The following is a 17,181-nucleotide window of genomic DNA, read 5'->3' on the forward strand; positions in this document are numbered from 1 at the left end:
CCTGAGGAAGCTCAATGCAGTCTGATGGCATAGTCTAAACCAGCCAGGAACTGGTTTCAGATGAGGCACTAAACACTGCATCTTCATATCTTAATTTGTCACACCCATTTGCTAATGGAACACAATTCTAAGCTGTCAAACCAACTGGGATAAATTGAGACACTAAGATAAGCGTAAGAGGATAAACAAGGATGTGATACACTTTAGTCATTAGTCTGCACTTAGTTTAATGCTAAATCAATTACTGATAACAGCATAAACTCTAGCAGCACAGAATTTATAGTAGGCTGCAAAACCCAACTGTGGTGCCACCAGCCAGAAGGTGCTGAGCTTTTGTTTTGCCATGGCAGCACTATTATTGGTGACCAGGCTAGACAGCTTGAAATTACTGCAGTCAGTCACCTTTTGACCACAAGCAGACAGGTCTGTAAGTACTGAGGCACAAAGACTGACAGTGATAGAATTCCTTCAGAGCATACAGAATACTCCAAAGGTTATACAAGACAAAATACTGATGGTAGATCATATTCATCAGCATATACTGCAGTCAAAAGTGTTTTGACAGATCAAGAATGCCATTACAGAAATCATGGTCAAAACCTTTCAGACCTTATTCCTTTTCTCTCTGCCTTCTCCCGTAATTCCTCTAACGCATTTCTGATCTCTGTCTCCATATAACCACCATTCCTTAAGAAAACAGAGGCAACAGTTTAAAACCTCAGTTATGTCTGTAGTGCAAGAGTAAGAAAATAAGTTACAGTATGTAATTATAGTCATGTTTAAGGTATTTTGTTTTATTGCCAATTTCAGTGTAAAGGGAGACTGGGGTTTTGTGTGTGTGTTTGGCGGGCTTTTTTTTAATAACATGGTTGCTAATATATTTTTCCCTTATATACCACCAAAAAAATACTAAAGCACATAATATCATCCTCTGTGTTAGGTTGCCAGCTGATGCTAGTTTTCTACAAAACTAAGAGGCTATTTTATTCCCACCAACTCATTCTGCTCTTAAACACCCAATATACAGAAAGATACAGTTTTCATTTCCAAATAAACACATACATGTGGATTTAGATAATTGTCCAGGAAATAATTACCTTTCTTTATTGACAGTGTTATATACAGAGGTTTTATTGATCAAAAATGAGCATAGCCTGCTATGAGCTTGGAAAATGGCAGCAGTGCATCTTATACAGGTTTAATTCACGTTGTACAAAATGATTCACTCTCACATCAATTCAAGGTAATAGGACTCCAGTAATCAGTTCTCAGGAGCTCCTAAATTGATGACTAGAACCATAAAATAAACTCAGTGCATTTTTTTAAACATTTCTTTTACTTCTGTCAGGAAATATGTAACACTACAGCAATATTTTTTCCTACTTCATGAGGCATTTCATGCAACAGATACTATCAGCTCCATTTATCTCCATATTTAGTATTAGTTAATGAACCTTTGTGTTATATATAACTAATATAACAACCTCACGTTAGCTAAAACTTTCTAATCGTTAACATTTCCTTTTTCTGCAGAGTAAGTAAATCAGTATAGATGTGGGAAATAAAAAATATTTCCCCCCCCCCAACAAAAATACATAATTCTCATTGTAAACAGATTTCCTACTTCTAAAGCCACCTATACAACAGACATCCAGATGGATATAGGTGTACATTGTATTCATAATATCCTATTAAGTTTTATTTACTCATAATGTGGACCTTTACTTACCTATAGTATGTATGTATGTATACATATATATGTAGGAATATATTTGTTCTGTTCCTTAAAGGCTTTCAAAAATCACTAATTTATTTTTAAATTAATCACAATGGTGATAGGTACAGCACCTTTAGTAGAGAGATCATCATCATGATCATTTTCAGGGCAACAATCTAAATATTATGTTCTGCAATTTTTGCAATGAAGTGAGCGTCAGTGCTCATATCATATCTTGACTCCATTGCCATATGGAAATAATTTAAATACAGATGAAGACAGATTTTACCTCTTCAGAGACAGCTGAGGACAAGCTGTGAAATAACTGTGTCCAGAATTCTCATTAAGCCAAAATTGTTAATTAATGACATTAGACAAAATATTAATGATCTCAGTCACTGTACATGAAAACATTTCTATAAGACATTGACACCGATTCTCATCCAGAAAGGTATGTGAAATTGGTAAACTCACTGTAAGTTCTGTTTGTGAGCTCAGGCTGGTATTTTCCTGAAAAATAATACAGCATTTTGCATTGCTCTATGTAGAAGAGATTTTCAGCAACACTGTTTTCCATTCTACCAGTCTCCTTTTATTTGCCTTCTGAAATACATTAATTCTGTGAAGGTAATTTTACTCACACTGTTCTTCCCACTCCTGGTCATCATCGCTGTGTTGACTATGCTGCTGAGCTTGCATGAGGCTCAAATACAACTCTTTTGCTCGGATTTCTTCCTGTTGTTTTATTTGTTCTTCACCTTTTTGTCTTTCCTCTTCTTCTCTTTTCTAGGCAAAATGAAGTAAAATAGAGGTGAGGAAGAATGTGCCAAAAGTTAGAACACTGCTTCAGTTGCTTCCTCCCACAGGGTAGCTACATTCCCTTTGACAAATCACACTCTCTTCTAACTTTAGGTTTCTTCACATATCAAAACAGGCATAATAGAAGTTTCTTACCTTTTAGGAATTTCTGATAAAGATATGTTTTGAGATGCACAGGTATTAATGGGAATAAGAAACATATAAGTACCTGAGACTTGAAGTCTACATGGAAACCATGTTTTGTCATGTGGCACCAAAGCCTCTGCTATCCTGCAATCCACAAGCAATGCTTGTTTTAAGTCCACATGTACATTGGAGATATCCCTATCACTCAAGCAGTATACACATCAACTACAGAATCTATAGAATTCAGTAAGTGATTTACTGGTGTTCTTAATTTAGCGACTGTCACCATGTGTCATTCTAATCAACACAGAGAATAACTTTTTCTAAATATTAAGATCATTACATTCTGGATGAAAAGCCAGATCTTTCAGCACACACTAGTTGCTTTGCAAAATGCAGCCAAAGGTAATGTACAAAAAAGGTTCCCTTCCAAGAAGACCAGATGAAAATCTGATACAGATTGCCTCTACAGCTGGCCTTCAACATACTACTGATAATGTAGGAGCTTGATTTGTGCAGAAAGAGAATCCATACCTGTTTTCTAAAAATCTGCTACCCAAATTCCTTAGGTAGCAGAGAGGCAGATTTAATTCATTATTCAATTGAACACCACCCCAAAAAGCTAAAACCAAGCTTCATGAAATCTTATTCATATTATTGAAATAACTTGAATTATGAAAAGAACATTTTTGTATTTAATTTTACAATGGAACCAACACTATGCTCTTTTGGGTAACAAACTTATGGATAGGAATTTTGTTATAAGTCGCTGAGTAAAATCACCCTGAACTATTAACCTAGTTACACAACAGAAACTATAAGTACGGGGTGTCCAAAGTAGATTGTGAGTTGTTGCAAAATGTTAATGCTATCAAACTTCCAGTGTGAAGCAACTGACATCTGGTTGAATAAAAACTAGTGAAACTCTAAGTTTTACATCCGGAGACCTGGGGGAGATATTTCTGGCTTCCTTAAATAACTTTTCTTCATTAAAAGTCAGAAGTGGGATTTCACCAGATTTTTGCACTTTCCTAACTTTTCTCCATTTCAGAGGGATTTTCATGTTTCATTGCAGTGGGACCAGCAAGAGCTGAGTGCAAAAAAAAAAAACAACCAAACAAAATGCCAATCCAAACCAAAACAACAATAAAAACAGCAACCTCCCATGATTACTTTAAACTGGAAAACAATTTATCAAATGCACTGACACATTCCATCAGTCAGCTGAGGTGGTGTATTTGAGGAAATATCTTCAGCTACAGATTTTGTACTAGTACTTTTTTTATTTTTTATTAAGACATGTTATGTTGTAAAGTCTAAAAATTCTTTTCAGATAGGATTGCTCCTGCTCTCAAAAGGAAATCACATGTATTAATCTTCCTTTTTATTTTATCATATATTTGCACTGTGAACTTTGTAGAAGGGCATCTTTTGTAAGTTTGAAAACAAACTGTGACCACAGCAGGATTCACAGCATGACCAAAACAGTACATGGTCTATTTTAGTGAATACTACAAATATGAGTGGAGGCAAAACCTAACCTCTATTATTCTCTAAACTTAGTCTGTAGGTTCAGGTGATGTAAAACTGAACTTGCATGAAGTTGCTCATAATCCTGCAAAAAGTAACTTGCATGTCTTTTTTTTTTTTTTTTTTTGGTACATGTAGGTTTTTTCTGTTCAGTGTCTGAAGATGCAACTTATATGAAAGTTCACGCTATGTATAATGGCTGTTATAATTCAACCTCTTTTGGCTGAAAGGGTGGGAACTATCCAAAAGCTGTATTTTAATTCAATAAACATACACATAAATTAACACTTCCCTGCAGTAAATAGTTTGTGTTTTATAATGCATTGGAAAACTTATTCAAAGGTGGTCTGTCCTATCTTAACACCTGCCAGGGCTCAAATAGCAAAGCCAACCTGCATATAGTAATATGAATGTCCAAACAATGTTTAGTGCCCCTGAGAGAGACTCATACACATTTTCACAATGGTTGAACAGGTGTCTGAAATATATGTCTGGGAAACATGTCCTTTCCCATGGTATTGTTGATCATGGGGAAGGAAAGGTGCTTTTTTCTCTCCTCTCTCAACCCCAGTTCTCTCTAGCTCTGCAGACATTATCTGTTGTTAACCAAACATCTGGAATTAGAGGAAGACAACTCCAATTCTTTTCAGAAGACTGCTTTCCAAAGCAAACAATATTGCTGTTTACAACCTCTAGAATCAAAGTGAGGGCCAGAAGCAACAGAAGGAAAGAGGACTCTGGTTGTTCTGGTCATGAATCGCACAATGGCACATTTAAGGAAGAGTGACAAAAAGACTGAAAAGGAGTAAGCAATGACAAGCAGTGACAAGCAACACCATCTTCAGAGTGGGAAACCAAAACAAACGCAAAGCCCCATCCTTTGAAAGAATTCAACCACTTCTCCATTTCCTTAAGTAAATTAAATCAATATTTCTCCATTTAACACAGCTGAGCTACACCAGTTTGCACCAGCAGAGGATTTGTCTTCTTTATAACACAACAAATCAAAAAAACTGAAATATTGGGTATTAATAGTGTAATGAATAATAGCTCCAGAACACACATGATGAACAATAAATTAGGCTGCACTTATTATTTCCAAGAAAGAAAAGCCTAGTATTGTCCTTCAGTCAATTTGTTCTAATATCTTTGATTACTTCTAACATCATACTCCCATTGTTATCCCCTAAGTCCTAAAAAGATTAATTTAGTGGGCAGTTCATTATTTTTGAATAGTCAATGCTTTCTGGAAGCACTGATTTCAAAGCCCAGTAGCTTCTTCAGAATAATAAAACAAAAAACTACCTTTTTTTAAGAGAACTAGGGATTCCATATTTTGGCTGCTAAAAAAAGGCTGTATTCCTTTCTTGGAAAAACTATGCAATGAGCTATTCTTTTTTCTTATGAGAAGAATATTTATTCACCTAGCTTCACTATCTAAAAAAATTCAATTCATCTAGGCTATCTTTTTGGGAAGACAGAGAGACACAGGGGTAGTCCTGGGTTATCAAGATGTCTTCTGTTCAACCTCTCAAATAACAAGGTAAACTTAAGGGAGGGGGAGATTTAAGTCAAAGAGGAGACAACAATAATAGCAAACTTAACACTGACACGTGATTATGAAGTCACAAAAAATTCCATATAATTCTCCTTATTAAAGGAAAAAATAAAATTCTATTTATTTTAATTAGTGCATGGATACGTGTGCAAGTATATTGTACAACTCCTTAATTTGTGTGTGAGGAGAAATAACTCTTGTAAATACGCCACAGGAAAGAAAAATCAGCCTTTTGTGAAGTATGAGTAAACCTGATATGCTTGTATTTAAATTAATAACTGAACTTGCCACACTTACTCCATTGGAAGAACAGAGCAACCAGTTTATCTGCTTCTCCCCATGAATCCAACCCTGCACATCAGAGCTGAGAGTGAAGAGCAACAATAACCTAAAAAAAACACCTTCTGCCTGACAGTTGAGAGATTGTACTTTGTGCCATGACCCTTTCAGCTCTTCCAGAATAATTAGAAAGGTGACAATTCAGTATATAGTTACAAATTACCAAGAAATACCAACCCGCTGCAACAAATCACTATGAAAGTTCAATAGGCAGCAGTAATCCTCTCTAGCGTTAACTGCACTGGAGAATTTGAACATGCTAAATGATCTTATGTAGCCTCCGGCAGTTGAACATTTACCACAGACCTGTTACTTGTTACCGTGACTGTCTGCTTCACAATGTTTGATAGCTTTGCTATGGCCCGCTCTAAATAACGCTTGATGCGTGAACCACCCCTGACCCAAGGCAGACATGCAGGCTACCTGCCACAGGGCTGAGAGCACTCATCTTCAGATCTAAGCCCTTAAGACTTCCTGCTCTGAAAGAGGAAATCTGGAAATCCTGGGTTCCAGGACAGCCTGCTCTCAGCAAGGTTGACACAGCAGGCTGAGTTCAGAGATCAGTTCTCCATAAACTCACCTGACAGTTTCCAACGCAGCGTTGATTGAGTATCAGCAGAAATATATCTAACTCCTTCCCACCCTTTTTCTGAGAAAATTCTCTCACTTGCATCAGAAAAGGAAGCAGTCGCAGAGACATTATTTTCTTCTCTACTACCAGTGTTTCAAAAGGAACACAGGGTTTGCATCATTCCATGGTGCATGTATATGCACTGAGACAAATGTATAAAATGCATTCATGCTTTACGTAGCTGTTTCAGTCATGGATATGCTCCAGGACATGCTATTCACCTATGGCTCATATAGAGAGGTGACAATATACTGTTTCACAAAGACCTTCTTTTAGATGAGGCAGAAAACAAAGCTAAAGACTATTCCTGGTTGGGAGAGATCTAAGATTTATTGCACATGGCGAAGCAGACCCTGCTTGTGTAACTTGCATAGATCCAGTAACAACCTACTAAAGGTTTGTCTCTGAGGCTTGAATTCACAGCTTGAATTCCCTGTATGCAAACTATGCATGGAGGATTACCCATGGAAAATATCAGAGCTTTGCTAGTTTTTACTAGCAAGCCAGAATGAAGACAGTGGCTGCAGCAAGCACAATTACCACTGGGGAAAAGATTTTTTTTTTAATTAATATCATAGTTCCTCACAAGTAAGATAGAAAAACCTGACAACCTGGCTCCCAGCAGCAGCTAACAACTGCCTCACTTCCAACATGGTTCTGGAGACAACTGCATGTTAAAAAAGAAATTCTGAACTGAATTGTGGTTGCATAAAAGAAAACAAAATGAAGTATCACTGAATTATTGTATTTGTGATTGAATGAACTTAAGTGAGGTATTTTCAGACTGAACAGGGTGCCAAACCCCAGCAAGAAGCTGTTCTCATATTCCTAGATTCTAAATACGCTATCCTTGGGAAAGAGTTTAGTGTTTTCTTGATAGAGTGAAGAACCTGCAGCCTATTTGCACTTAAAGATAACAGGCCCATTCAAATGCTTGAAGTTTACTTGGAGAGAAGAGTTGTTTTTCAGATGAGGACTGAATGCTCAGTGTATATATCATAAGAAGCCCACAGTAATGCAAGTGGTGACAGTGATATTTTACTGGGGGCCTAAACTCTACACCTAGCAGCAATTGTCTGAAGAACCAGTTCCATGGCACTTCTCAGCACCGTAAACCACTCAGATGTGTTGAAAGTCCATCCAACTCAATGGGACTGAAGTGTATTCTTTCTATTAAGCACTGGCTGTCCTCAGGAAATTAAAGATTTTCTAAACTGAAGCATTAATTATTCCATTATTTTCTGAAGGCTGATTCTATACCTGTCATCTTTGATGAGAATTAAAACATCCAGGACACATAAAGTCTTACATCCACACCTTAAAAAAAGCTCTATTTACTCACTAAAATTCCAACTGGAATTGAAGGTCATGAACTTACTTAAGTGACTTTACTGACTGGGAAAGGGGACATCCATTTTTAAAAATGGAGAAAAATAAAGACCCAGAGAACTACAGGTCAGTCAGTCTCACCTTAGTGCCCAGTAAGACTGTGGAGCAGATACTCCTATATACTATGCTAAGGTACATAGAAAGTAAGGAGGTGATTAGTGAAAGCCAACATGGCTTCACTAAGAGCAAATCATGCCTGATAAATTTTGCGGCCTTCTATGATGGGGCCATGGCATTGCGGATAAGGGAAGAGCAACCGATGTCATCTACCTGGACTTTTGTAAGGCATTTGACACACAACATCATTCTCTCCAAACTGGAAAGACATGGATTTGGATAGAAAGACTACTTGGTGGATAAGGAATTGGTGGGATGGTTGCCCTCAAAGCATTGTGCTCCACAGCTTGATGTTGGAGACCAGTGATAAGTGGCATTCCTCAGGGGTTGGCATTGGGACGAGTGCCGTTTAACACCTTTCAGGAACATGGACAGTGGGACTGAGTGACTAACAGCAAGCTTGTTAATGAGACCAAGCTGTGTGATACAGTCAACACGCTGGAGGGAAGGGATGCCATCAAGAGAGACCTTGAGAGGCTTGAGAAGTGGGCCAGTGCAAACCTCTTGAAGTTCAACAAGGCCTGCTGCAGGGTCCTGCACTTGGATCACTGCAATCCCAAGCACAGCTACAGGCTGAGTGGAGACTGAATTGAGAGCAGGTCAGAGTAGGACTTGGGGGTGTTGGTTGACAAAAAGCCCAACATGACTTGACAACGGGACTCTGCTCTTGTGAGACCCCACCTGGAGTACTGCACTCAGATCGGGACCCCAACACAAGAAGGTTGTGAACACGGTGGACAAAGTCTGGAGGAGGGCCACAAAGATGTGATGAGAGGGCTGGAGCACCTCTTCTATGAAGACAGGCCGAGAGATTTCGGCTTGTCCAGGCCAGAGAAAGAAAGCTCCAGAAAGAATTTATAGCAGCCTTCCAGTGCCTAAATGCGGCCTACAAGAAATCTGGAGAGGACTTTTTACAAGGGCATGTAGTGACAGGACAAGGGGAAGTAGCTTTAAACTGAAAAAAAGTAGATTTAGACTAGATATAAGGAAGAAGTTCAACGTCGGGTTGGATTAGGCTTTGAGCAACCTGGTTCCATGGAAGGTGTCCCTGCCCATGGCAGGGACATTGGAACTAGATGATCTTCCAACCCAAACCATACTATATCCTACAAGCTTGCATTAAAAAAAAGTAAATTGTGGGAGAAAATTATAATGCACTGTTACTCTGCTGTTGCCTATCAACAGAATAAGGATTACTTCTTCTTAAGTGCCCACTCTCATTAAAATTCCTACTAAATATTTTTTGATGCATAAAGAAAAATACCCATAAAAGTTGACATATGCAAGTTTCAGTTAACAAATATTTCCTCTCCCAAGTAACAATCTAGTTTTACTGTAAACCATGCTTATATTATTAAATTGGGCAGGTGTCTGATCTTGTCATACAGACAGTACTTTAGCATTCTCTTGCTTTATGTAGACCACATGAAGAGCAAATTGAGAGAGAGTATTTCTAAATGTAGATGAAAGATACCTCCCATGCCTGGCTGGCTGACATTGGTACCTTGAATTTGTCCTAGCTCTGCACATTGTTCAGGATTCCTAGTGACAGCAACTGATTACAGTAGGAAATTATGCCTGTGATCTCATACCCTTTGTAAATTAGCAAAAAGATTAACGATAGTAATTGGCTCTCCTATTTGTCTTTTGCAATAGAATCACAAAAGAATAGCTGTCCTTAAACTGCAAAAATAGAGCAGTCAACACTTATATTCTAGCATCATAAATTAAAGGCATTTCTGCTTAAGAAACACCAAGGAAAGCAATACTTTTCTAATAGTGTTGGAAAAGGAAATAGGTATCGTCATTCACTTTGATATGTGAGATATCATTTATCTAGTGCAGACAGCCCTAAGTCCCACAATAGGTCAAGAAGAATAAAATCTCTTTTAAAAGGAGTGTGTGAGATACAATATGTTTAGAAATTAAACACATCAGCAGAAAGGACAGTTTCAGTCTCCCAGATCTCCCAAGTCAAAATCATTCAAGAGAATGAAATATTAGCAGAAACTAAAGTTTTTATACCCCATTTTTGAAACTGCTTTAAATATGGTCTCTTTGTCATCACAGAAGGATGATTACCAGTGTGTTAAATATTTTAAACCTGTTAAAGTGGGCTTGTTAACTGATCTGCACCTCATTCCACACCCTGAATCATTCATGAAAGGTACATTTTTTTGGTGATTTCAATGATTGCAGTCATACATGAGTAGATTTAATTCATCTTTTTCCCAACACCTTAGTTCTATTCATTTTTTTGTAGTTGGAAGTAGATGCCAGAAACATATCTTCCCATTTCCCTGTTTAGGTATCTTTATACTCATTCAGCTTGTAAATATTTCATGTACTTCTTCCACTGCACAAGAATAGTTATAAAAAGAGTAAAATGTGAAGCAGTAGGAAAGCCGAGTTTAAATAAGCCAGTGGATAGAGAAGTTCCCCATATTAGCTTGTGAGATTCACTGGTCTTTGAAATGCCTTTGCTGTTTTTAATAATTTCTACAGTCCTATGTACAAAAACCCGCTCTTTCAAGACCAAGTAATAGATCAGCAGCTTTTTTGAGCAGCAAAGTTGTGGTGCTATAGTACCAGGGATAAGTGTGTATTTGGGTCTCTGCTATGTTAGTCCAATTCCCTCACAAAAGATCTCAAATTATAGACCTAAATGAAGACCCAGGCCTTGAAGTGTAATTAGACTATGTTGTATTAATATAGCAAATGCTGGGAGCACGTTCAGTAAAGGGGCATTTAAAAGATAACCACTAAATAATATCTTGTTTCCAAAGATGTTGGTGTTCTGGTTTCAGCTGGGACAGAATTCATTTTCTTCCTAGAAGCTGGTGCAATGCTGTATTTTGTCTTAGTCTGAGAACAATGCTGATAACACACTGATGTTTCAGTTGTTGCTACGTAATGCTTACTCTGGTCAAGGACTTTTCAGTCTCTCATGCCCTGCCAGTGAGGAGGAACACAAGAAGCCAGAAGGAAGCAGGCAGGACACCTGACCCAAGCTAGCCAAAGGGGTATTCCATACCACAACAGGTCATGCCAATTATATAAACTGGGGGGAGTTATCCAGAAGGAACCAATCACTGCTCTAGTCGGGCTGGGTATTGGTCAGCAAGTGGTGAGCAATTGTATTATGTGTCACTGTTACTTTAGTTGTTTTTGTTTTCCTTCCCCCTTTTAGGTTTATATCTCCCTCTTATTTTTACCAGTAGTACTAGTATACCATATTTTTTAGTTATTAAACTATGTCAACCCATAGGTTGTGCACTGTAAATCAGCCGCATAGATATTAAGTGAATATCAGTCTTTGTTCAAGAGGGCTTTGCTTTCCAGCAAGCAGAGAAAAGAGCTTTTAATTAGTTGCTCTGTTCATTATTCATACGATAATAAAGCACTTGAAAAGTATAGTTTCATTACTTACTGACATCAAATTTCAAAGGCCCTGTTCTCTCCTATGAGTTCAGATTAATTGTGCACCTTTGTTTTGCACTACCCTATAATCACTATAACAACCCTCAAATTCCAAGCCCACAGTTCACAGAATGACAGATAACATGCTGACTCTAGTTTGTAATCAAACCATATATAAATTTAACACCGAGTTTTTCAGCATTTCTCCCTTCACAGGGGGACAAGGTGGGAGTCTATCTGCACTTTCTGCACTTTTAATCACAGTGCCAGGAAGGGAAAAATGGCATAACAAGCCATCAGCAGGGCAGAAGCATGTAGATGGAAGTTACTGGATGCAGATCTCCTAGGAGTCATATTTTGCTACAGACTTTCTCCATGGAAACCCAGCTTCACCATCTTGTGCAGTCCCAGTGTGCACATCCAAGACTCAGAAGGCTGACAATTTCTCTGCGCTCCAAACCAATTATATTTTAGTTTTTTCATTTTTAAACAAGTTTTTATCTTTATAAAGTAATATGAAAAGGGAGAGAGAAGCTATCTTCTTTTCAACAAGAGAATGTGAAAACAAATATTTCAAACAGTAAAATTCTGTAACTTTGCTCTTAGAAACTTCAGTATGACATGAATAAAAATCAGGCAAATGAATGTCTTCCAGCAAAGCCAACTGGACTTTTCCCATATGTTGAGTAGGAGAAGGATCCACCTCTTGAAGAAAGCAGTGACAGAATTTTCAAGTTAAATATGTGAACAACCTAGCCAAAATACACAAAATACATCCAAAGAAACCAACTTAAAATGTGACATTTCACAATTGTACATTTTTCTCCAGTATGATTCATTCCACACAGCTGACTGAACAATTCTGTTAATGTCTGAGCTGAATAACCAGTTTGATTGTCCTGACACTTTTGAATGAGATATGTAATTTTTTTGCATAACTCAGCCAGCTGTTCCGGTGAACACCATGTAGCTATTTGTACATTCCAGGATGAAAAATTACAACTCTAGGTTTTAAAGTTATTAATAAACATGCACTGAAGGTGACAAGAACTTGGAATCTATATAAAAACACTATTAAAAATGCTAAATTACTCTATGCAAACCTTCAGTTCCTCCTGAATTTTTTCCTCCTCCAATTTGGCAGCTTTCCGATCTTCTATTTCTATTTTCCATTTTTCTGCCACTATTCTGGCTTTTTCTTGAGCCATAGCATCCCGGAATTTCTTTGTAATTTCAGCCTCCTTTTGTCTCCTTCAGAAAAGGATTTGAACATAAAAGTAATTTAAGACACCAGTTATTTTTTTTTAATCGAGGATATATATTTTCTCACCAGCTGCAACAAATACTTAGCATAAGACTTCATGAAAACATGCAAGGAAGGAATTAAAATACATTTAACAAGAGAAATAGCACAAATCAGATTTGAGGAAACTATCAAGAAAGCAGACATTTTTAATTTTTGATAAATGACTAATTAAAATAGCACCTTCTAAATTAAAGTACTTCTTGGATATCTTTGAGTCATACCCTGTATTCTTCCTTCCCTGGCTGAAAAACAGGTGTTTTTCTGTCAGTGTATCAAAGTATGATTGGGAATTTATTGTCCTTCAAATATCAATACAAATGTCTGCCAAATTCTTACACTAGGTTTTTTATCAGTACTGACAACGTAAAAGGAATGCAGAGCACAGGCTGCAGCTTTTAATCCCTACTTAAATATGCAATCACTATAAGCAAGAAGAATCTCACATTAAAAGTACAATTAGAATAATCTGATATTTAAACTGTCATTTTTCAGTGTTGCACTACAAAAGGAAGTGCAGTAGGCAGGTGGCCTATTTCCTGACAATGTCAAGCACCAAAACACTTCTGAATCTCTCACAAAGCTGGAAGAGGCCCTGCTGGAAATACCAGCATAACACTTTATGTAATCACAGTTTCTTAACTGCTGGGATAAGAATTAATACAAGCAATATGCAAATAAAATCAATTTCAGAAAGGATTTACTGTACCAAATCCCCATTGTGGGCATAGATGTGTTATAAAGCAAACATTTCTAATTTAATCATCTCAAAACAAGGTTGTTTCATTTTTATTTATTTAGAAACTGGTCAATGGTTTATGAAAATTCCCCAAAAGAAAAACGTTTGCTTCACTTTTTTTGTGAAAGAGGGCTTTGTTGTTTTCCAGTATTTGATAAAAATACATTTTTCACATGCTACAAAAAACTTGCCACAATAAGTGAAAGCAAATGTTCACAAAACATACTTACCAGTTTTACCCACCATTACCTGCTGCCTTTCTACAAGGCCATGTCTCCCAATATGCCAAGTGGACCCTGAATTCAGATTCTTAAATCCTCACCATATTTCTTCTGCCTCCTTCTGTGCTTGTTGCCTGGCTCGCTCTGCTATTAGCTCCTCTGATATCTGTTCATATGGCTTGTCACCTGGGGCTTCTCCCATAACCCAGACCCAGACCTCACCGTCCTTCCCATGGAGCCACTGTACATGTTTGCCGTTACCTGCAACAGCCACCAAGAACAAATAAAAAATACAAATACTGGCTCAAAATATTATGTGGATATAGAAGATGAGAAATCCACAATTTAGAAACATTAAGCTTGCAATTTACAATTCAGAATAAAACAGAACTTGGATGAAATTTTCGTATCTGACCAATCTATGATGCTAGGGGGAAAAAAAGGGCCTGTCCACTCCAGAACACAATCTTAAAGGACTCACTGTCCCACAAAAGAAAGAAATTAGTAATTCTGAAATGCGTTTCCCAGAATTTAGGTATTATAATCCCTTTTTAATTGTTAGAAATACATTTTCTTGCTTCACTCAGTAAGAGATGAATGAAGAGAATGAAAAAAGAGACAGACAACAATAACCAGTGACATTGTGTGATTAGTAATGCTTCAGGACACAGAGAATGTCGAGTGTTGAGCATATAGAGAATTCCTTGGAACTCCTGCAAAAACAAGACAGGAATTTCCTGCTCCCACTGTGTGAAGGAGGAGCTTCAGAGAGCTTTCATACTCAGAGCACACCACTCAACACTGCAGAGGCTTTTCTGTTCAGGTAGGCAACTGAAACGGATTAAGTTTCTGGTTCAATTTTCATAAAAAGCTGCAGTGCAAAAATCTATGGTTACTGTGCTGACAGTAAAGAGTGATTTAAAAAACCAAAAAAAAACCCCGAGTTCTTGTTGAAAAATAGACTACATTTGGTCTACCTTCATGTCCAAGAGCCAACCATATGATTTCTGGAGACTACAGAGGGCACAAGGTTAGATCTTACCTAAATATATTTTAATTGTCATACAGATTACCTGACTTAGCGTGGCTCGGACTTTTTTCTCCTGCTTTTGTATGTATACCTCATAGATATTTTATGCACTTTACAGATTCATAAAAGGAACTGGTAGAAACACCTCTTATCCATCCATTTTTATGTTTTATTTCTTGCAAATTAGTTGAAACTGTTCCTCACTAAAGATTTCACCATAAAGACCATTGCCCATGGACAGTGGATTTATCTTAAAGAATGTTGGCTAAAAGGCCGTAAAGTTCCAGCAGTTCATTTTACTTCCTGTATATTGCAGTTCATTAGATTTCCCCCTCTTATCCAAATATTGAAGTTAAGAAATAGTGTGTCACCACATAGCTTCTAAAAGGAATATTGTCTCATTTGAAAACATGAAGAAGTGGACAGTCTTCTGTTTTTCTAAGTAGTTTCTCTCTATTGTTTCCACAAAAGTTAAAAGAAACCTGGTCTTATTTGCATGGCCAGTCTCTGCTTCCTCTCTTTCTACATCATCCTCTGTTAGCATCAGCTTAGCTATTCTTACCTTCAACTACCTGTTGTTCTGTAATAGGACAGTATCCATTTAACCAGCTTAAGTTTCCCGATGCACAATCAATGAAGTGTTTTTGACATCCCGGGACTGAAGAGAGAAAACTGCAGGAGGGAATGAAGTGGGGCTGTTGACAGCAGGCAGTGCCAATGCCAACCCACACTCAAAAGTGTTGACAATATGAACTGAAGGCAATGAAAATATCAGATCTCTCAATGAAAGCCAATATTCTGTATAAATTAAAAAATGTGATTTATAAGAATTCCCAGTGTTGACCTAATGGTAGTGACTTCAAGGGGGGGAGGGTAGAAGTCTAAGCTAATAATGTTTTCCTTCATAACTCTCAAAAGCATTTGCTCTTTTCACAGCCTATCAGATTATGTCTCAGGTTATAAATGTGAATGTATTCTACTACAGTTAGTGTTCTGTATATTTCTGTGTTCTTGTCAGCACAACATTTTCAACATAACATTTGAACAGTGTCTGCTGAGAACTGATTGGCCATATCAGTATTTGCCTGCAAGGTTTTCACCTGCTGCATTTCATGGTAAAGTATCCTGAGAAGTATGAATGATTTCCCAGGAGTACTGATCTCACATAACCAATGGCAACTTTTGTTTTAAAAGTGGCCCATGTCTTCTTACCTGGGAGGAATTTGAATATCTTAGTTGCTCCTCCTTATTTAGTAGTTTAAATAGAACACTGCAAACAACATGCCTCATGTTAACTTATAACTGGTAGATACCAAATACTGCTAGTGTTCTGGGACAACTTCTGCTCATTTATGATCTTATGAGATGGAAAGGATAAAAAATAACTTTTTAGGTAAGCAGAGAAATTTTATCTTTGCTTCTTTCTAGGTTTTCTTTGCCAAAGGGTTGTTAATAAGTTTTTCAGAGACACAACTTATTCGTTACTACCCAGCCCCATAAAACAAACTGTTGATTTGTAGACACATCTTGAGAAATTATACACTTTTTTTTAACACAATGGATCTCTCTTCTAAAGCTATAGATAGTAGATGTATAAACTCTTTTGAAAACATCATGATAAGTTATGGTTTGTTCAGCACAAACTACTGTATGCTACAGTACAGTATACTACTGTACATGTACCCATAGATCAAGTTGAAAGATAATAGCAGTATAAAGCAATCCAGCAATTTGAAGTTTCAGCATTAAACAGACAGATCTCCACATGTACGATTTTAAAACAATTCAAGTTGAGCACATATGCCTTTATTCAGGTTTTTCTTTAGAAGAGGAGGGTTTTTCATATCCAACCTATATTATACTTCAAGAAATGGCTCCCATGTAAATCTTCCCTTAAACCTACACTTTTCATGAAGTTGGGGAAGAGCTTTACTGTACAATCTGATCACAAAACTTGGGAGTTTCTTAGCACAGAACAACATTCAGTAATGAGAGTGAAGGAAAATAAATATGCAGCACAAGGAGAAAACCTGGCACTGTAAAAAAAACCCAAATTTCTGCCATATAAGAAGTCTTTGCAGCCTGCAGAATCAAATTCATAGTGGGCTGCGTCAACTTTTCTAATCTAATGACTCTGGGCATGCATGTTTGAACTGGAATCAATTGCAAGATCTGGGCTGAAAGTACAGTAAATTATTTTCCTTAATATTTTTAGAAAACAAGTGTTCTCTGCTCAGGTCTG

General features: G+C 37.3%; 1 protein-coding gene across 1 annotated transcript in view; it reads right to left on the minus strand.

Annotated features, from left to right (window-relative positions):
* The window catches only part of SH2D4B (SH2 domain containing 4B), a 64,839-nt gene that overhangs the window by 38,453 nt on the left and 9,205 nt on the right, over positions 1–17,181 (minus strand). The window contains exons 2-4 of the mRNA XM_061373779.1: positions 14,011–14,170; positions 12,750–12,897; positions 2,359–2,503 (exon numbers count right to left, since the gene is read on the minus strand). Coding sequence (XP_061229763.1) covers positions 2,359–2,503; positions 12,750–12,897; positions 14,011–14,170 — 453 coding nt within the window. The remainder of the gene's footprint in view (positions 1–2,358; positions 2,504–12,749; positions 12,898–14,010; positions 14,171–17,181) is intronic.

Source organism: Neopsephotus bourkii, unplaced genomic scaffold (assembly GCF_033783945.1).
Source record: "Neopsephotus bourkii isolate Nb327-2 ecotype Australia unplaced genomic scaffold, CSIRO-AGI_Nbou_v1 NB_1634, whole genome shotgun sequence".
NCBI classification, from domain to species: domain Eukaryota; kingdom Metazoa; phylum Chordata; class Aves; order Psittaciformes; family Psittacidae; genus Neopsephotus; species Neopsephotus bourkii.